General features: G+C 40.5%; 1 protein-coding gene across 1 annotated transcript; it reads right to left on the bottom strand.

The window, feature by feature from the left end:
* Positions 1–327: 327 nt before the first annotated feature.
* hibch (3-hydroxyisobutyryl-CoA hydrolase) lies at positions 328–17,370 on the bottom strand (the record flags this gene model as incomplete). The annotated part of the gene is given in 8 exon segments (XM_042336415.1): positions 328–599; positions 2,924–2,957; positions 4,286–4,405; positions 5,852–5,933; positions 7,341–7,396; positions 8,244–8,330; positions 11,815–11,960; positions 17,292–17,370. Coding segments are annotated over 8 exon segments (720 nt in total), but the record flags the coding sequence as incomplete, so codon positions are not given.
* Between the last annotated feature and the right edge of the window lie 4,307 nt (positions 17,371–21,677).

Raw genomic sequence — 21,677 nt, 5'->3', positions numbered from 1 at the left:
TTTGTCCCCCTAATTATTTTAACTTGGTACCCGGGATGCAATGCATTGTCAGAGTTGTCATTCTTTGGCCGAGAAATTAGAAGATTGGTCTCTTCTGCCCGTTCAAGTGGACATTAAAGAACTTATGGCACTATTGGAAGTTTCTCCGTGTGTCCTAGCCAACCATTCTCCAGCTAAGTTGATTAACTTCAACTTCATTTGTAGGACATTACCATAAGTAAATTATCTATCTTGTACATCGTCAAATACAGTCACTACACTTAAGCTCTCTGCTAGGGAGTGCTTTGAGACGTTTTGATGTGGGAGGTGCTATATCAAACACAAGGATTGCTCTTGTTATATTTATTATACTCAATTAAAAANCATTCACCTGGGGCATATACATGAGTACATTTTGATCACAGAAAAAAANCGTTAGCGCATAATATTAATTGAAACCCCGATTCATAATCCTCGTTTTTAAACCTGGGGTCATTTAGCTCTCTATAACACGAGATCCTTGCTTCCAAGTGAACTAAAGCAAGCATCCAGGTGATTCTTCGTCACTTCTTCAAGCTTTGCTGGTTTCCAGATCGGTCTTTGGTCTTTGTCAATCAGAACTGTTAGAAGAGATAAGTGGTGTCAGTCCCATGAAACATTTAAGACATCAATCGATGACTTTTAGGTCATGGAACCACAAACTGCAACACTGATCACCGTTTACGAATCTAGCATTGTATTCCTTTGAGGTCCTCTGTTTTATCTTCATATTTATAATTTCTGGGAGAATAATGAATTCAAAAGGGTGTCTTGCGAGTGGTATTAACAAACCTGATTTGTTGAGTTAATTGTAGCTTCCAGTGTGCAAAATTATTTCATTGACCATTGTTAATTTGGAATTCAAAGAAAATGTACTCAGTATAAAACAAATCTGTTTTACAAATATTGTAAGGGTACACCATTAGGGATACAAATATATTCAATCTTATGTTTTATCCTGTAGCTGTGTCATAACAGCAGTTTTACAATGATCTCAGTGTTAGGGAGGGTTTTCACTCCTAATCACTGTTTGGTGACCCATGGAAGCATTGACGTCAAGTGATAGGATAGGCTTGGATGAAGCAAGGCTGGGATGAAGCTTGCCAGCAGGTTATTCAATTCTAAATACACTTTCCAATGAGAAATAAAAATACATTCAATACTAATGAGACAAATGCCTTGTCTTAGAGATTGGGCTGAATTGAATCAGCTGTCATTGTTAGAGCACAGTTAATGAAGATGAATGAACATATGTGTTATCCTTAAAGGACACTGCTGAACAACACACCATGGCCATGAAGCACATCATAAAGCACGTTTTGTCATTCACTGCACCCAATTTGTTGTGAGGTTCATATTCCCACACGGAATTGGTAAAGCCTTGAACATAGAAACAGGAGTAGAAATTTCAGCCTGTAAAGTCTGCTATTTTATGTGTTATTTTGGGACACATTTTAATCCAAATTTCCTGTTTTCTCCCCCATATTCCTTTCATACTTGGATTACCCAAAAGAACATTGGGTTGATTTAGATTCATTTTTAAAAAACAAACCTCAGAAATATTCCTTTTTTTCCTCCACGCCCCATACGATATAAACCAGAACACACTTACACAGTTGCTCATTAATTCTATTCCTGTAAAACACATTCAGTAGCAGTCTATTCTGTAAATATCCAGAGTCACTTATGATATGCTGTTAACTCGAGCCAAGTCTTCACGTGACTGTTCTATTCTGATATTTGCTACTGAACATACAATTTGCTCTAAAATGCTTGTAAAATATTAATTCTAATCTATTTGCTCTATTTCTGGAAAAAAAAAGCTGGAGTACAAACTAAGCCTATTTATGCTAGATCCGAAAAAATTGCATTTGACAGAATTCGCAGCTGTTCTGCACTAAAACTGCAATGTAAACCAAGGCAAACACAGGGAATCACACAGTAGCGGATCCAAGCTATGGCGCCAGAGAGTGGTTTGATTCAATCTCTGGAACAACAAGTACTGCTACGTACCACCAAATTGAATCAGAGTCCCTAAGGCTTCGGTACAGTTGCAATGTAAAAGCACTGTTTGTACAGCACCATTTTTTCCGAGCCATTGCTGCAGATTAAGTGCTGTTAATCTTGCAGTTTAATCCTTCAGTGAGCATGTCAGCACTCATCAGATGCACAGAGGTCACTGCACCATTGCGCAAATAAAAAACGATGAAGATGGGCGAGGGTGGATTTTAGTTTTTTTTAATAAAGGATTGTCTCAAGTGATTGCGTGTCCACTCGAGATGTTCACGGAACGGAATAAAAATCCCAAAGGATTGGAAAATAGCAAATGTTAGTTCTAATCTTTGATAAACAGTGAGGGAAGAACGTTAAAAACTGCAGCCTCAAGATTTGCTGAAGATTGTGAGGAAAAGCCTTGAAGCAATATTAAGAGATATCTTGAAGCGCACAGGTTCAATAGAGCCAGTTCGAATGATTTTAACAGTGGGAGGTCGTGCTTTACAAATTTATTGCATTTCTTTGAGGAATTTACAGACCTGGTGGAGTGAGGTAAGGCAGTGGGTGTCATTGGCCTGGGTTTTAAAAAGCAATGACACTGTTCCACGCAACAGACTACTAACTGCATAAGGTTGCCTATTCTGGGATGGATGGCAAATATCAAAATGGTCCACTTGGCAGAATGCAATGTATGGTGGTGGATGGGAAAGTACATGGCCAGGAAATGATAGTCAGTGACCACACCATTACTTCCAATTTTCATAAGTGATTTTGAGATGTATCCTGGCAAAAAGTCCCATCTATAAATCGCGTGCAACACCAAATCAAGAATAGCAGCAAATGATGAGAATCAATACCCTTTAAAGCTACAGTTCTGCAAATAGGGTTCATAGGATTGGTCCAACCTTACCTGCGCGCACACCTTCATAGAAGTCATGGCCTCTCTGGAACAGATAAATTGCCAAACAGCAGTTACATGAAAAGAAAGTGTTTGTTGTTTTCTCGGTAACTGACTACAAGTTTATAATCTTGATATACTTTTTTTCTTTCTTTTCGATAGTAAAAACAATTTTTTGCATCATTAAGCAGCTCTTTTCATCTCTGAATGGACGAGCATCCCAACATTGTTTACAGAAGACTAAATGTCTATGGAAACGATCAAATTAATGGTCAGGGTGAAGCTGATTATGGTATTCAGTGCAACTGTGTCTTATTGTTCGATTCTTGAAGATGTGTGGTTTCTTCTGTAACTATTTATTATCTTTTGAGTGAATACCTGCAGAGTAATGTGCATGGTACCATGTAAGCACCTTCCTCCCCCACATGCTGTCCCTGACCAGGATTGCCTTCTTCCACTTCCACCAAATTGCCTGCCCCCGACTGTACCTTAACCCAAATGCAGCCGAAACCCTTGTGCATGTGTTTGTCACCTCCCGCTTGGATTACTCTAAGCCGGTCTCCCCAGCTCCACCATTCAAAAGATCCAGTTCATTGAAACCTTTGCCGCCCGCATACTGACCCGGACCAAACTCTGTGCCCACATCTCACCAGTTCTGGCCAGGCTCCACTGGCTCCCCATCACCGAATGGATCGACTTCAAGATCCTCACAGTCGTGTTCAAAGCCCTTCACTCCCTGGCACCTCCCTACCTCTCCGACCGCCTCACTCCGGAATCCACCACCTGGTGACTCCACTTGACCAGCACCGGCCTCCTCCTCGTCCCTCGCACCCTCCGCCCCACCATCTTAGGTCATGCTTTCAGCCACTACACTACACCCAAACTCTGGAACTCTCGCTCAATCCCTCCGCCTTGCCCCCTCTCTCCCCTCTTTCAAGTCCTGCCTGAAAACTTTCCTCTTCGATCGAGCTTATGGCCACCTCCCCCCGGCTTGGAGTCAGGCTCCGCCACTGTTAAGCGCTCTGAGACACTACCCTGCATTGAGGTTGCTATGTAAGTGCAAGTTTTTGTTGTAATTGTTGTAAATACCAGAAGAATTAGTTGATCTACTAGGTGCCTGTGTTCATAAACTGCTTCAGTTCCAACAAAAGTTGGCACGTGGAGCATTGTAACTCAATGCTAAAACCAAAACCAAAATGTGCAACCTCAGCTGATTATAGACACTGTTGCAAGCCATTGAATAAATTCTACCTGTGACATTAAATGCTCCCATTGAAGCCCACAAAGTGCTGTACAATGAATGGCCAAAGAGTCTGTTGCTAATTGTCCTGTAATAAAAGGACACATTCTGTGGAGCCACTGCTGCTGTCTCACCATGCAAGCCTGGCTGAGCCGATACTCCATCACTAGAACATCTTGCAGGCTCATTACGGCTCCCTGTTCAAGCTGTCGAAAGGTTAGCTTCATGGATGTCGGCGACATTTTCTTCATTGTCTAAATTCCAAAGGAACCACATCATTATAAATGTATGCATTCGCTGGGTGACTGTTCAAATAGGAATAAACTTTGAGAAAGTATACTTTTTATACAGGCAAATCTAAAATCAAAATAGTTTTTTAAACAAGTTACGTTCATATAACGTGCTTAAGCCTCGTTTAATTTTCCAATGTTCTCTTCTGATAATAATAATAATAATCCTTGCATTTGATATGGTGCCTTATCACGTCTTCGAGACGCCTCAAAGCGCTTCACAGTAAAACAAACTGACTCTATATATTTTGTGGGCGAAACCTTCTTCCCAGAAAGTTTGGTCACACTGGGTTGCCTCGTTGATAATATCTTGTAAGGGTGGCCATTCGTGATGTGGGAACCCAAGTAGCGAGTTTTAATAGGCTATTTAACCCTTTACTCACATGTATAAATATATAAATCATTTATACCGATTCTTCCCTTCACTACTACCCAGGCCACTAAGATCAACTGTGGCAATGGGACCTGCTAATGGATCTCCCTAGGCTACATTTTCGTGGCCCTGCCCATAGTCTGCTCTCCTATACTGTAGATCAACATCAGGTTTACAATTAGGTTCATAAACTGGCACATCTGCAAGATCAAAAATGCTGAACTGAAGCATCAATCCATAAAATAAACACAAAAATATCTGCAATACAGACAAAATGTTAATCATTTTGGTTAAGTCACTCCTCTTGCTAATCTGATGTAAATTCCAAAGGTTTAAGAATGTCTGCACTGTTTAGACTTTTTTCACAACATAAAAACTGCCTTAAAGTCACAGATGGGAAAATTTCCCTCATCACTTTGCATCTAATGTTTAGATACCAATTTAAACAGCTGTATTTAATCTTAACTAGTTAGTTTTAGCCGGAAATGCATTTTTTAAAAAAAAATGAGAGCAAGTCTTCCCTTTCTTGGGTTTACCACAAAGGCATCATTCCCAGATTCAAGCAGAGACAGTAGATGAATAGGATTTCACCGAGGGATATTAGGTGAGGCCATATTTGAGTTCAACTACAATGAATCTCATTCCTCTCCTCCCTTTTCAAAATGGTAAATGTGTCTGACATCACTTTCCAGGCTCACACAATAGGTTTGGACAAGATTCCTGTGAGGCTTGAATTATAGTATGCTTCAGTAAAAAACATTATGGTGTCTAGCAATAACCGTGCATATCCTTTGATATCACCTCCATTCTATATATCACAATAAATCAACTATTGAACGATATTGAGCTATATTTTTTGCAGAGCTAAAGCTTCAGTTACTGCCCAATGATAGATGACTTGCTTTCATAGCCTGCAGATATGCCAATTTGAGTGCACGATTGTTCAGTGCTGGACTATGAAGAGTTTGCATGAATCCTGCATTCGATAAAGTGCAGTTTAGATTCCATCTAGTCTTTATCTGTAGCACTCACTGTACCTCCAACTGCTTGAGCGCAAATGGGCTACCATCCTGCATCAGATTTTGTAGAATCTCTTCCACACTGCTGCTTTTAAACAGACTGTAAAACATAGGGTAAATGAAACAGTTTCACAATGGATTCTTAATCTACAATAGCATAATGATACAAATAATACCACTTTGTTCCTCTGATATCAGGTCACTGTTGGTGCGAATGCAGAGAAAGTCATGAGAAACTCTAAGGCCACATTTCTACAAGCCGCTAATTTAAATGTGCCAGTCAGCATATTGCAAACTGGGATGATTTGCCATAAAGCTGAAGAAGCAAAAGTGAATAATCCCGGATTAAATTGCTCATCGGGTAACAACTATTTGAAAAAGCATTTGCTTAGAACAAAAATTTTAATTTTGTAATAGTAGGATTTCAAGTAGGATAATGTCTCAGAGTGCCTCACTGTGGTGGAGGTTGACTCTGAGCTGTGGGGAGAGGTGGTCGGGGAAGGTGACACTGTGCAAATAAAATAGCTCAAAACAGCCAAGTGCATGACTCCCAAGAGGCAACTGCAAATTCGCATCCAAAGGATGCCCATTGTATGAACTTGCCTCAGGTAGGTGGGAAGCATTCATTCCAGGGGACAGGGATCAAAGCACAATGTTCATTCAGCCTGCTGTCATTCACTGAATACCGGTCGATCTAAGAGAAGCAGCAATGAGAAATCCACCCTCGCGCATTTGGCCCCGGTCTCCCGGCTATTAGAGAGCTTTAAAAATGAGCAAATTACAAAGGCAGAAGATAAGTCAGAGGGATTAAAAAAAAACTCACGGGAGTTCTAAAGATCTGAGAAAAATCCTACAGCAGCATGATTTTTTAATATACAATTCTCATGTGTGAAACAGAACTGCTTAGAAAAATAATTCTCTCAAAATGAAGTTGGAGCACACCTGGGCAAATCCAATTTATTGGTGCATAATATTAGTTCATTCGTCTGCTGTATATTATCCACACCCCACACACACACACTATGGACATTGTCTGGGAAGGACATTCAAGGGCAAAAAAAACTTTAACCTCATCTACATGTACCTTCACACGACTTGTACCTTTTAACCTGACAACTCACAATGCTCTTTCCCCCTTGCAGCGAGGAAATTTCATTTAAATAAGCTAATGGGATGAATTTCCATTTATTGTTCAACGTGCTATTGAAAATGGAAACGTTGGTATTTTAAACCCTCCCAGTTAGGTGCCCAAATGAGCAATAAAACAAAGTATTTGTCAATGGAGAATAACATAATTTACATGAAAGAGAACATTGCAATCCATTAAATGCCATAATAAAATTGAAATGTCTGTTTCTGGCAACGGTTACTTCGATCAATTCGCACACACACCAAAATTAAATTTACAGCTGTAAAAGTGATGAAATTCACACCAATTTATGTAATACAGAATAGCTGGGCCAGTCATTCAATTTGATCCAAATTACTGGTGCTCTATCCTAAGTACCTATTGATCTTGTCCACATGGTCAGCCAAAACAAACTTCTTATCTTCAACTGTGCACTGTTGGAAGAGAAAAAAGGGAATAAACAGTTTTCCTTTTAAAAAAGTTTTCTATTATTTGTTTTGTAAAGTCTATATCATTTCTGCCTTCAGAAGTTAAGATTTTTAAAAAAATTAGAACCAGAGGGGAAACTATTGCCTTTATCATCTCCTCAATCAGTATGAGAAGATGAGTCATGCCAATTTAGGAGAAATGCGTTTCCACATCATTTAGAAGTTGTCGTTATCCACTGTTCTCTGCAATTGCCAGTTTTCAATCAGTTACTTGTTCTAAACGTTGTTGAATGCCATCATATCCTCTGAACTTTGGTTCACGACATCATACAATTTCCATTGCATGACTCACATTCACTTCAAAGTGAAGACCTACAATATTGCTCATTATAAGAGGGAGAGAGACTGGAAGAAATTGCCTGGTCTATCAGTCGGCTTGTAAGGCAAATTGACCATGCAGTGTGATGCGGTTCCTTTGGCTGCAGCCAGAATTTCTCCAGTTCCACTGGTATAAAATACAGTACTCACTGTGCTAGCAATTGATATGCAGCCCTTTCAGATTGATGAACAACAGATTTGCAGCATTCCAGATCATTATTCTGTCTAAATAGCTCTTGTACACTACAGACTTTATCAGTTCCTACAATGCAAGTTAGCAGCCTGGGATAATAGCATTGATTCTTTATTGCACTATCCTCATTTGAAGGTTAAGTAAAACTGATCCCGCACACTTCTCGAATACCCAGATAGCATTCCACATACCAGGGGCTGAATCCCTCTTGAATTGTAACTTGAGTTTTACTAAGAATACAAACTTTAATAGTGATCCCGATGTTGTACACTTTAAAAATACCTTATGATGATAAGAATTCAACAAATCTGCAACATCCTCTTTTGAAGGTGACTTTAAAGATACCAAATCTTTCTCCAGCGCAGGGATCTGGGGAAAAAACAATCAGATGTGACCAATATCAATTTTAGACTAGTTGCAATTCTTTTGAACTTCAAGGAGAATCCAAAATGTAACAAACGATAAGCAACAACAACAACAAGATTACATTTGTATAGCGCCTTTCACGTCGGGAGGACGTCCCAAGGCACTGAAGGAACAAATCTTCTGTGTTTTGTAGAAGCACTATTGAAAGGTTCTAAAGAATGGGTTTTAAAAAAAGTGATTAATTTTGGGTTTAAAATTGATTTAAAAAAGAAATGGCTAAATCTTTTTTTTTTACAAAATACACATTCAAAATACAACGGCTACTGAATGATTGTAGATTTCACCTCAACCCAGTGCTCCATGGCTCTAACATATTAATAATAATAATAAACCTTGCATTTGATATAGTGCCTTGTTACATCTTCGAGATGTCTCAAAGCGTTTCCCAGAATACATTGTAAAGTGAATTGAGTGTATATTTTGTGAGCGAAATGTAGGGGCCAATTGCGCATAGCAGTGTCCCACAAACAGTCGTAGATTAAGCTAATTTTTTTTTTTCTGAAGGAATTATTATCCCCGGAAAAGCAACTCGCCAATCAACTAACAACGGGGTTCCTATTTACTGCTAGGTAAACAGAGGCATGTGGAGTAAGGAAACTTGCCCAACGTTTCGCACTGCCGGGAATCGAACCCACTTGCTCTTGCGAGGCGAGTGCTCTAACCACTGAGCTACAGGGCTCCACGGACTAGTATGTATGTTATCTGGGTGAACATTGCACTTTTAACCATCCAGAGAAATTAGGCAATTTATAACGAGTGGACACGTTCCAGTATCTGTGCGCAAAAAGATATCCATTTGTTTTATGTAGTTCTGAAGAAAAAGAATTCCCACTTTGTTGATGAATCGCTGAGTTGAGAAGCACAAATACATGTTTAGCATAATATAGCATGGCACTCCAGTCTCACTGTCAAACATACGAGGATGTTCAGTAATTCCTGCTGTGAATTTAAAGGGTATTCAGGCAAGGCTAAATATACTGCACAACAGCTGGTGCATCAAATTAGAACTATAACCTTACAAGGGGATATTCCAAAGCAAAACATTCTGACACACAACAATAAGGCAGAAACTTGTGCTATGTTTTTTTCTGATGTCCCTCAGCAACCAACTACAGTGGAGTGGAGAATTACCATCCTGTGGTTCATCAAAGGATGAGGCCAGTAGGCTACTGAGACACTGGATTTGATACACATTTTGTTTGTATTCACTGATTTTGAAAATAGTAACAAAAAATGCTATATTTTATTTTCTTCCCTTCTCACATTAATGAGCACTGGCCTAAGGTTCCATGAGTGCTTTCCAGTTACCTTATCCAAGTGAGCATTCATTGCGTACGAGAGCATAGCCAGTGTGGTTTTGAAGGCTATTCAACCATGGGCTGGGCTGGGGTAGGGGGAGAGGAAACAAATCATAATCAAGCTCCAATTTGACAAACACAACTTTTCTGCAGGGATCAGTGTGATTTTCGTTCCGAGCTTGGAACCCTGATTGATTTTCAGTCGCTAGCTTGAGGAACAACGGCCAATAGCTGTGTCCCCATCTGCTGACCTGGCTGAGAGGAGCTAACTCAGCACAGATTGGGGATTGGCCTGGAACCTCACAGGTTCCGTATGAGCCAAACTCTCACGAGGCAGTGGCTTCGACTGCTGAGCCATTGTTGCTCGGGATGACCCAGATTTTTTTTGGAAGGCCTTCTTACACATCCCTTGCCCCCTCCGCTCCACCGTCAGCAGCTGTGCTTTCAGCTACTACGCCCTGAGACACTAGAACGCTCTGCCTCCATTCCGCTGCACTGCTCCTTCCTTGCCCATCTTCAGATCAAATCCGAAGACCTTCCTCTTTGATTGTGCCTATGGTCACCTCCCCTCTCTCCACAGCTCCCCAACTGGTAGGTGCTCCGAGACACTACCCCTCGTGAATGGTGCTATATAAATGCAGGTTGTTGTTGCTGTGGCTGTTTAACAGAGGCAACACATTATTTTCCAGTGGAAAAAGGTTAATTCTAAAGCTTTTGCTCAGTTAGTGTAGAGATTTGTGAAATCTTCCTGAAGGTTTCCCATGATTAAAAAGTACTCTACTTCTGTGCTCCATCCAGAACATTGTATAAACTACTTTTCTGCCAACATAAACATCACCCACCACATAACACATGACTCTGGAGTCAAGGAAATGACCCAGGCCCATATTTATCAATTAAAACAGAAATATGTGGCGTTTAGTTTAATCTCCTTTTCTGGGATGAGCAAATTCCTCTTTAAAACATTGTGATTGATGCCATTGCTCATTTAGATCAGGTCAGTTCTGCACTAGTGAATTTTTTGTCTGAGCAGCACTCACCTTAGTTTCTGGAAGCACATTTATATTATATATTTATATATATTGTACACACACACACACAGACACATACACACACATACCATACATAGAGTTCATAGAGTTCATAGAATCGTACAGCACAAAAAGAGGCCATTCGGCCCATCGAGTTTGTGCCGGCTCTTTGAATAGAGCAATTGATGTCAGTCCCACTCCCCAGCCTCTTCCCCATAACCCTGCAAACCCGTCCTCCTCAAATACCTGTCCACCGCGTTTTTAAAAGTTGTTATCAAATCGGCCTCGACCACCCTTTCAGGCAATGCGTTCCAGATTCGAACAACTCGCTGCGTGAAAAAAATTCTTCTCACCTCCCCTCTGCTTCTTTTAGAGACTGTTTTGAATCTGTGACCTCGAGTCACCGACACACCCACCAGTGGAAACAGTTTTTCCCTTTCTAACCTATCAAATCGCCTCATGATTTTGAAGACCTCTATTAGGTCTCCTCGTCACCTTCTCTGCTCCAATGAGAATAATCCCGGCCTCTCTAGCCTTTCCTCATAATTAAGGTCCCTCATTCCTGGTACCATCCTCGTAAATCTCCTCTGCACCCTTTCCAATACGTTAACATCCTTCCTATAGTGTGGTGCCCAGTATTCTAACTGAGGCCTAACCAGTGTTTTATATAGGTTAATCATAACCTCCTGACTCTTGTACTCTATGCCCCTATTTATAAAGCCTAGTATCCCATATGCCCTTTTTACAGCTTTATCTACCTGTCCTGCCACCTTCAAGGATTCATTTACCTGCACCCCCAGGTCACTCTGTTCTTTTACCCCCCTTAAGATTATATTACCAGCCTATATTACCTCTCCTCATTCTTTCTACCAAAATGCATTACCTCGCATTTCTCCACATTGCCATGTGTCTGCCCATTTTACCATTCTGTCTATGTCTTCCTGCAGTTGGCTACTATCCTTCTCACTGTTTACTACCCTACTTAACTTTGTGTCGTCCGCAAAGATGGTACTTGCTATGGTCTCAATTAACTCAATTAACAGCTACGGAAAGGAGCAATGGTCTAAAATTCAGCAAAGAAAAAGACTTGAAAATTACCTTCTCGGACTCCACAAAATGAGTAGCAATTCCAGCTTGCTGCACATCCCTTCCTTTAATTCGATATCCAGTTAATGCAAGGTACAAGCCAAGTTTCCCTTCCAGTCTTGGCAAGAAAAAGCCTCCTCCTACATCTGGAAAGAGACCTGCATAGAAACACAATTGAACTTGCATTAAACCTGACAATTGTAATTACAGTAGTATTCAACGTTGCTTTGAAATCCGTACAGAATAATGGTTGTTTCAATAAAAAAAGGCAATACATTTCATTATATGATTTAGAAGCTTTTTTTTCACATTTCCATTAAAATTTGGGCATCTCTTGGCTTCTATTTGCATAATGGACGAAACAGATTACATTTGGTCATTCATCTTATTCCTGTTTGTGGGATGTTACTGGTGCAGATTACCTGCTGTGTTTGCCTAAATAACTGGTGGTTGTACACTTCGAAGCAACTCACAGCACCGCAGTTGATGAAGTGCATTATGTTAAAATGTCTTGAAGAATATCACTGCATGAAGTACTTTGAGACAATTTTGACATGATAAGCACTGCATCAAATGCGGGCACCTTTATTGTAAATCAATCAGTAACGATTAATCTTGTTTTTTGACAATCTTAGCACTTACAATTGAAAGTAGACGAAAGTCTGGTAATCCGATTTACAGACGACAATCCGTTTTTTTTAAATTCACATTTGTATATAAGGGGAGTGAGTTTGCTCTTTGTGTTAACTATGTGTACGGTGAAAATTACAGGCGTTTTTCATTATGTAAATAACCAATGATTTTATATATTTTTTTCCCCAATGGTTGTTAAATAAGGGCACCTGTAATTCATTCTGTAACGTAGGTTTACATATTGTTAACACAAACTGCAAATTAGACTCCCTAGTCTACGCATATGTTTTTGCCACTGGTGCTTGCAGAAGGCATTTGATGACAAGCGAAGAGAAGAGGGAAGCACCTTCTAAAACAATATTAAGCCATAAGGAAACCTGAAGCTTTTACTATGTGATCTCAGATGTTTTTATAACACTGCATAAAAAAAGCAAATGAGATTTCTCCTGGTCTATTGGAACGTCTAAAATTGTGTTGCTTTCTTGAACGTCCTCCCATCTTAATCCATCAAGTGTTTTGCAACATGTGCTAACTTCATGAATGGGAGACGCCAGGAAGGCCATAGCATGATCGAGATTAAAAGTGACTTATTTACTACAAAGGAGACGTTAGCATTTCTTTTCAAGAAGCCCAAAGCAAGACTCAGTTGCCATGGTGAAAGCTCTCAAGTCAGATCCAGCATGACACTGCGGTTCTCTGTGTAATCCATTCTTACCACAACAAAAAGGAAGAGAAACTAAAAAAGGAAGAAAATATCCATGAAAACGTATATTTTAACTTCCTTCTACAGTCATGTCTCATTTTATTGCAATTTGTTTCAAAAAAGGCAGAACTAACTGTAATGTATCAATAATTATAATAATAATAATCCTTGCATTTGATATAGCGCCTTATCACTTCTTCAAGACGTCTCAAAGCGCTTCACAGAATATACTGTAAAGTATAGTGACTGTGTATTTTGTGGAAGAAACACAGCAGCCAACAGCGCACAGCAGTGTCCCACAAACAGTTGTGGATTGAGTGACCAAATTATTATTATTATTTTGAAGGGATTATTATCCCCCTTACATTACAGTAGTTACATTTGTGCAATATTTTACAACATCGTGTCTGAAAAACATTTTTGCAGTGAACATTCAAACCCTTTCAAGAGTATCTAATGTACAGATTTCAATGCTAATGGAAATGTTTTGTTTAATGTGAACAGTATTCCTTTAAAATAATCATAGAATATAGAAAGGAAAATTGAAAGCCTGAGTTAAAATTGGTAAGTAGCAATAAATATAGATTAAAATCATTGGGTAATTCTTTCAGTGAAATGGCAACCTTGAAATCATTGCTGTTCAGTGTTTTTTCAAAAATGAGATTTAAGACTGCAGACTGACTTTGTGGGAATAGATTTCTTTCTTTCTGAAAATGCAATTTAAGCCAGAGAATCCTGGCAGCAACAACCACTGGTCCGTGCCGACTTCAGTATGTGACAATATCCATACTGAAGGATAAAATGAAACCTAAATCTTGCAAATTCATCAAGCAATCCTCTCTAGGTGAAAACCAAGAGATAATGCTGTCTATTCTGATATGCTGCTCCCACATTAGACACAGCAGTTGGAGGCCAACTAGAAATTGCTTTGTAATGAAGGGTATTATCAACTCTGGCATCTGTGGTAGAGGCTGACATTGTTCACAATTCAGTACGTTCTGTGTTTTCAAGTACAAGGAGAAATTGGCTTGAGTGAAAAGACAGGAAATCTGCAACAGTGGCTTCTAAAATTATCGAACGTGCGCAGAATCTCATTGAGAATCTCACCAGTCAGTGTTCCGAGGTACATGGATGGGAGCATCTTGAAATGCAGCTTTTATGAGCTCATCTCTTGGTTGATGTGGTGTTTACAGAGAAACAGAGCGTAGATTTCAACAGAAGCCAACATAAGACTGTATGGATTAGCTCGCCGGTGTGCCATAATAGGAGTGGTTCTGCACTATTTGAAAGAAAAAGTACTTCTACTGGTATAAAGTGCCTTGTTAATGTGCCGATGTTGCTTGCTATTGCTGCATATGGTGGTGTATATCAAGTCTCAAGAGCAATACTTAGCAAAATATGAATCCATTTAACTAGGTAGTTTTTTTTAATAAAGGCATTTCAGCCACTGTTGTAAGCTTCATGAATGAAGAATTCACCCAAATTATGTTATTAGTGCCAAATGACTCAGAACATGCTGCAGTGTGCATCAATAATTACTTTTTATTAACTTAGGAGTAGTCCAACGACTCTGTTGTTTTAAAAACATGAAAATGAGAATTTAATGCATCTCTTCCCATCTTTTCCATTACTTGGGCATTGATTTCTTTTCTAGGTATAAAAATTACTCGTTGAATTGAGGCTCTATTCGAATAATAACATGAGGTTCCCTGATTCTGTGTCAGATGCTGAGCATGCTGGCTCAAACAGCAGCAGATTCGAAACAGATGGTTTAACACAAACTAAACATGGGACTGCAAGTAAACATCAAATTTTTAAAAACAACGGGAATTGAGTTTGAGTTTGAAGCTAAAACAGAGGATCGAATGTCACCAGAGGCACAAAGTGTAGACACAGAAGAATTCCTGGCTCCCAACCTCCCAGGCACCGCATCGGAAAGGATGCCTGGTCGTCAGATCGCTGCTGACATCACTTCCCGTGCCTTGCGATCGTGTGGGCCACCTTTCCCGCTCCAAACACCCTCCACGTCCGGGTCGTCGGGCTCCTTACTGCGTGCGGCACGTGTGTGCTCTGCATAGGAAGCGTCGCTCGTAATAATAATAATCCTTGCACTTGGTATAGAGCCTTATCCATGCCATGGAGTCGTCTCAAAGTGCTTCACAGGATACGCTGTAAAGTGTAATGACCGTGCATTTTGTGGACGAAACAAAGTGACGTTGGTTGTGCTGCCTGCGCATTGCTCTCACGTTCAGTATTCATGATGTGACACCAGTATATTTGGATGACTCAGAAGCCGGCGCGCACAGTGACTATCAGCGCACGTTCCAATACATTCTGAGGTTTCAAAGCTTTTTTTTTTTCCCCTTCGCCTGGGGTGATCAGAGAGATCCTGGCTGCAATGCTCTCGTGCCAAACATAGTCATGTCCCTTGTTGGCAAGATGGCCCTGGCATCTATCTCAGCAGAAGATATCCACACAAATACTTCACCCTCTCCTTTCACTCCACCTCCCAAGCCTTTTCCCCTCCCTCCACACCTTCGCTCTCTCCCCTCCCTCCATCTCTCTCACCCTCCCTCCACCCTGCTCCTGCCTTCTCTCCCGTCCACAAATCTCGCCCACTGCCCCCCCCCCAAACCACCCTTGCCCTCTCTCCCCTCCTTCTACCACCCTTTCCCTCACTTGATCCCTTTTTTCAGCTTCTTGCACATTTGAAATTCCTCTTGTTTCTCGTGGAACAGAGGGTCAGTGTGTGGTCAAGCACACACTGCAAATGCACACTGAACAATATTTCAAAGCCGTCAAAAGAGAGCGTGGCTTTACACATGGAACTGGTTTTAACAGTTTACGATTAGAAAAGACCCACAATAAAAATAGGGGAAAAACATAGCCCATTCTGATGGAAATCTGAAATATTTTCAGAGAAGTATTGTTGGTGTGTGTGGGGGGGGGCTGGGAACTGAAAACATGGAGCACAGTCAACCACGTTCTCAGAACAAAAGCCAATTTCAAAAGCAACATGTACTTTGTAAATAGCCTTGAAAAAACTCCACTGAAACCTTTCAAGGCTTCAGGCTTTTTCTGAGTGTTTCATTTGATGTTCTTAGCTTCAAAAAAAAATGTTATTAACCTCTGAATTTGGTGTCATCATCATCAATACAATCACAGTGACCTCCTAAATGGCTCTAGCTCTGGGTGAAAGGAAGCACATAGTGTGAAAACCATCCTGAAAGAATGTTCTCCTACAAAATACAATCACTCCACTTTGCAGTTGATCCTTCAAGATGTCCTCCTGGCATGAAAGGGGTTCTATTAAATGTAAGAACATTATTATTATATTCCCCCCCACCACCCACTATACTTTGTTCTAGATGTGCATTAGTGAAAGGCTTCAGGTTCAACCTCCTTTTTCATTTTAATGCCCTTACTTGTAATAATAATAATCATTACATTACCTTATCACCCACAAAATATACAGTCAATTCACTGTGCAGTATATTCTGTGAAGCGCTTTGAGATGTCTTGAAAACGTGATAAGGCACTATATCAAATGCAAGGATTATTGTTACGAAGTCGTTGAGACGTCTCAAAGTGCTTCACAGAATTTACAATAAAGTCAATTGACTGTATATTTTGTGGGCAAAATTTTCCACGTCCTTACGTCCATAGAAGATCTGAAATGGTACAAACACCTTTGCAGTATTACAACAACTTACATTTATATAGCACCCTTCACAAGGGTATTATTACCTGAAGACAGTCAGAAATATTGTGCTTTCCTTACCTGTGCTGCGACAAGCTGTTCCGACATGTCAGCAAAGGAATCACAACCACCCCGAGATATATATTCACAAGGGAGATTTGGATGAAGAAGGTCTGAGGACTCATTCTTTCAGGATACCCATTGCAGCAACAAACTGTTTGTTAAACAATTCATTCCACAGGTCACATCTCTTTGTGCTGATGGGACTGCACTCTCCTCTATCACAGCATTCCCAAAGATGCAGCCAATTAGACTGCTCATCGTTTTTGCTCGGCAGAATTTCTCAAGGAAGTTTGGTGAAAATGTACTCGTTCACAGCTACCAAATTCAGCCTTTGGCCGTCATCGAATTTTAATACAGTAAGCGTTACGTGAAAAAGATTCCTGTATTTACCTATTGCGGTCTCCGGCATCGCAAATAGTGTTTTCTCTGTCGCCACACGGAACTGCCCATGGACAGACAAGCCGACACCCTGCGAATAAACAATGGCAAAAATCAGAGGACGCACAAACGTTACAAAAAATATTATTAGACTAAAGCACAAAGTTTAGTTCTATGATTAATGGTGGAAGGAGCTCTCTGTTTCCTTACTCGCCTCATCCCTTACCTTCTATGTCTTAACGAAGCAACTCGTGAGTTTTTATAATTCATAGGCCAACTGTAACTGGGTTGAGTGACCATCCCTCCTCGTGTGTGAGCATGAATCTGAGGTTTCGTGGCCTATTCAATCAACCACATGGCTTTCAAAGCTGAAACGCCTGTTTACATACAATATTCATCAACTAGCAAACAGAGGCTCCTGCCCACACTTCAGCTGATTAAACAGATCAGGCCTCAAACCCGCTGGTCTGTATGCAGCTCAGCTAACACCTGAACAAAGCAGCAAGGGCATTTTACTCTGGTTGATGCAGGCCAAAAGCTAACTCGCCAAAAAACAATTTTCATTTTTACCAGTCGAAAATGTATTCTGTCATGCGTGTTGTGTAATAATCCTTGCATTTGATACAGCGTGTCTTCAAAGCACTTCACAATATTTTTACTGTAAAGTGTAATGACTGTGAATTTTGTAGGGGAAGATCACTCCAAAAGACTTTCCTCTTTGACCGTGCTTACGGCAATCTGCCCCCTCCGCCCTGTTCGGTGTCAGGCTCCGTAATTGTTAAGCGCTCCGAGATGCAACCAAGTGAAGGGCGCGATATAAATGTAAGTCGTTGTTGTTGTTGTTGAACGCATAGGAGTGCTTCACAGCTCTGAGAACTTTGTAGAATAAAATAATCTTTATATTTACAAGTTTAAATGCAGTTTAAATTCAATGAAGCTTTTCCTTCACCTTCCCTAAAAACACTGACAACGGCTGGGCTCTGGTACTTTGGCCAAGTGGCCTCATCCATGCGTGTGTGTGACCAGCGAGCATGAGATGCTTATTCAACCACAGGATGCAGCACAGCTCAGTCTGATCTGGCCCTTCTTCAACACCTCCACACACAAACCTTCCGGCAGAAGTCCACAGGGCAGCAATCATTAACAAACCTCAGCCAACCATAATGCTCATTCAGCTCCACTGACATTGTTAGCTCAGCCCAGATCGAGGATCCAAGCATGGGCCTTCTGTTCCATATGGCTCAATACCACGATACACAGTTACCACTGCGCTACAGGAGAGACCAGCACAGCATTGCTTTCGAGCAACCTTTAGTTGCTCCTCAAGAGCACAAGAAAGAGCAGAACTGCTGCATTGTTCAGCAAAGCTCATTCTACATCACAGACTTTCAGAATTAAATCAAGTATTCAAAAGTGAATCCCCAAACCTAATAATAAATTGTGTAAATCTCTGCCCTTTTCACAACATAGTATATGCATATACACAATATACATATGCTTGTGAAGCATTTACAGCCGCTGTGGTGAACTGCAGTTACGCTATTTGAGTTACTGTACACATAGTACTGTTCTAAATAAAACAAGACAAACTATTCAGATCTGGCTTTCGTACACATTTCTAAACGTCCTTTTCTTCAAATAAAAGGCATTGTGGTGAATTTCACACAAATGTTTTGGGAAAATAAGTATGGACGTGTTATTCCGACAGTTTATTTGGAGGTTACTACAGTGGAACCCTGTTAAAGAGTCCTGTAGCTCAGTGGTTAGAGCACTCGCTTTGCAAGTGAGAGACCTGAGTTCAATTCCAGGCAGAGGGCGAAACCTTGGGCATGTTTCCTTACTCCACACAGAGCCTAATAATAATCCCTCCAAAAAAACAAAACAATAATAAATTGGTAATTTTTAATCCATGACTGTTTGTGGGACATTGCTGTGCGCAATTGGCTGCCGTGTTCGCCCACAAATATACAGTCAATTCACTGTACAGTATATTCTGTGAAGCGCTTTGGGACGTCTAGAAGACATGAAAAGCGCTATATCAAATGCAAGTATTATTATTATTATTATTAGAATGCAGTGTTTGGAGGTGTATAAAATCCCAACCAACGCTATAATCGGGCGTGACTGCAGGTGACGCGACAGGTCTTTTGACGCACTGAAGATGCAGGAGCCAGATGGATGGCTCTTTGGAGCTCAAGAGGAAAAGAGAAGGGAAGCAGCAAGTAGCATTGCTAAACGATAAGCTGAAGGGCTGTCTAAAAATGACATGAATGTGCCCGATTTACGTATTTAATAACCATCATTAGCCGACTTGTAAGTATTGATGTAGGTGAATGCAGTGTTCAAATAGGTAATCTTCCACCCTCATATTACTGGGTGGTGAATCTTGTGCGAAAGACAGGTTATGTCCATAAATGACACTTGAGCAGTGCTCCTATGCATCAAATGCACAACACATACTCCTCCCTGTCCATTTGAAGAGCAGATTACACTTGGCGCAGTGCAGCCACTCAAAGGTAAATTGCACAGAATAACTGTGGGATAGAAAACGCATTACGGAAATGCTCGCCATGGTTTAAGAAACAATCCCACTTTCTGCCAGAGAGAGAAAAAAATAGGCCTCGAGTCAAGCAGTGATTGATCAGAGTGACCTTTACAATGGGAATGCGGAGGAGATGAGTTTGCAACTGGCAAGCACTACTGTTAAGAGGGAATCAAGAGAGATTAAGCAACAGATGACATGTTAATCTGAACAGCAAAGCCTGACCTGGAAGGGGAGCAGAGTGTGAGCTTCCTGTGTTGCTTTTATGCTCCATTCAAAATATTTAGCATCGAGTCCATGCTGCCAAATTCTACATGCCGTTCTCAAAATTGGCACGCATGGACAAACTGTGGCAGAGCGTAAAGAGGAGTGTAAAATGGATTTACAACATTTAGAAAACATCTGGGAATGAAATGTTAAAATTGCTTTGCAAAAAAAGTTATATATAGAATAGAGTGCAGCTGAACTTTTGTAAAGGTCAGAATGGAATAGAGCAGCGTTCAAGCACCACCAATACCACTCCCTCATGGACTGTCAGGAGATACGCTCATTCATCTAGGTCAGTATGGGACAGACTCGCCATTAGGCCTGCCAACACCAATTCCTGGTGGACTGTCCCGAGACTTGTCATCTGGTCAGATGTCCTGGAGAATCCTGAACGCAAATATCAGGCAAGACAGTATCTCAAACTCAGGTATTCTAGACAAGTTGCTCTTATCTATATGTAAAGTTGCTCTTATCTATCTGGGCAAATCTGAAATGTGATTTACCATAATTTTTATAAAACTAATAACAATTTTCAAATGTCCACTTTCCCTCTGGGGCAAAAGAGATTAAGGTGGACCAGAGTGGGTCACAACAGCAGCAACAAAATTACATTTGTGAAGCGCCTTTCACGTCGGGAGGATGTCCCAAGGCGCTGAACCATCGGGGATCAGGACCTGAGCGTGGGGGGGCAGGGTTGGGATGATGGAGGGCAGAGAGATAGGAGGGCGGTTGAAGGCATGGTCGAAAAGGAGGGTCTTGAGTCATGTCTTGAAGGAAGTAACTGAGGGAGCAAAGCGAAGGGATTGTGGGATAGAGTTCCAAAGGGTAACTAGTTGTCCCAGGAACAGAACCAACAGTTAAAATTACAGATTGTTGAAATTGGAACTAAAAATAGGAAGAAAAGCATCTCACAGAGAAGTTAAACCCTTCCATTGTTGACCCTTCATTTGTTTTACCAGTGAAATGTCCACCTTGTGATAACCATTAAATTGGCCATTCATTTTTCGTGGGTCACCTTTGTGCCCAAATTGCCCGCTGTACTTGCCATGAAATACACAGTCACTACACTTTACAATATACTCTGTGAAAAGTTTTGAAATGTCCTCCTCCACTTTATCAAATGTATGGATTATTATTAAATCTATCAATTATTCAGTGTTACATTAAACAACATTGATAGAATTGAATGGAAAAAAACCATAAAATCTAGATTTGCCTTCGTTAACATGGTGTGCCGGCCATCATTTTTAGGGGCAAAGAAAAAGCACACGAAACAAGATAGTGAAAGCATGAGAGCTTTGTGATTGCTACTATTTCGTTCCAGCATTTAATAATATGGGAGTTTAGGTCCCAAAGCTAACACCTGCAATCTCGATTATTACTTTCATACCATAGAAATTAATTGTAAACAGTCGCTCTTTTTAGAGTTTGTTATTCGGGAATGCTCCAGTAACTCTGAGAAAGCTTTTTTTAATCTCAAAAAAATAATTTTGCCCTGAGTGCCAGTCAGCATTGGAGAATTGAGTCCAATAGCAGTTTTATCTATAATAAATAATAATCCTTGCTTTTAATATAGCTCATTTATCATT

This window comes from Callorhinchus milii, unplaced genomic scaffold (assembly GCF_018977255.1).
Source record: "Callorhinchus milii isolate IMCB2004 unplaced genomic scaffold, IMCB_Cmil_1.0 Scaffold6, whole genome shotgun sequence".
Lineage (NCBI taxonomy): Eukaryota > Metazoa > Chordata > Chondrichthyes > Chimaeriformes > Callorhinchidae > Callorhinchus > Callorhinchus milii.
This window is presented reverse-complemented; position numbering and strand designations above follow the sequence as displayed.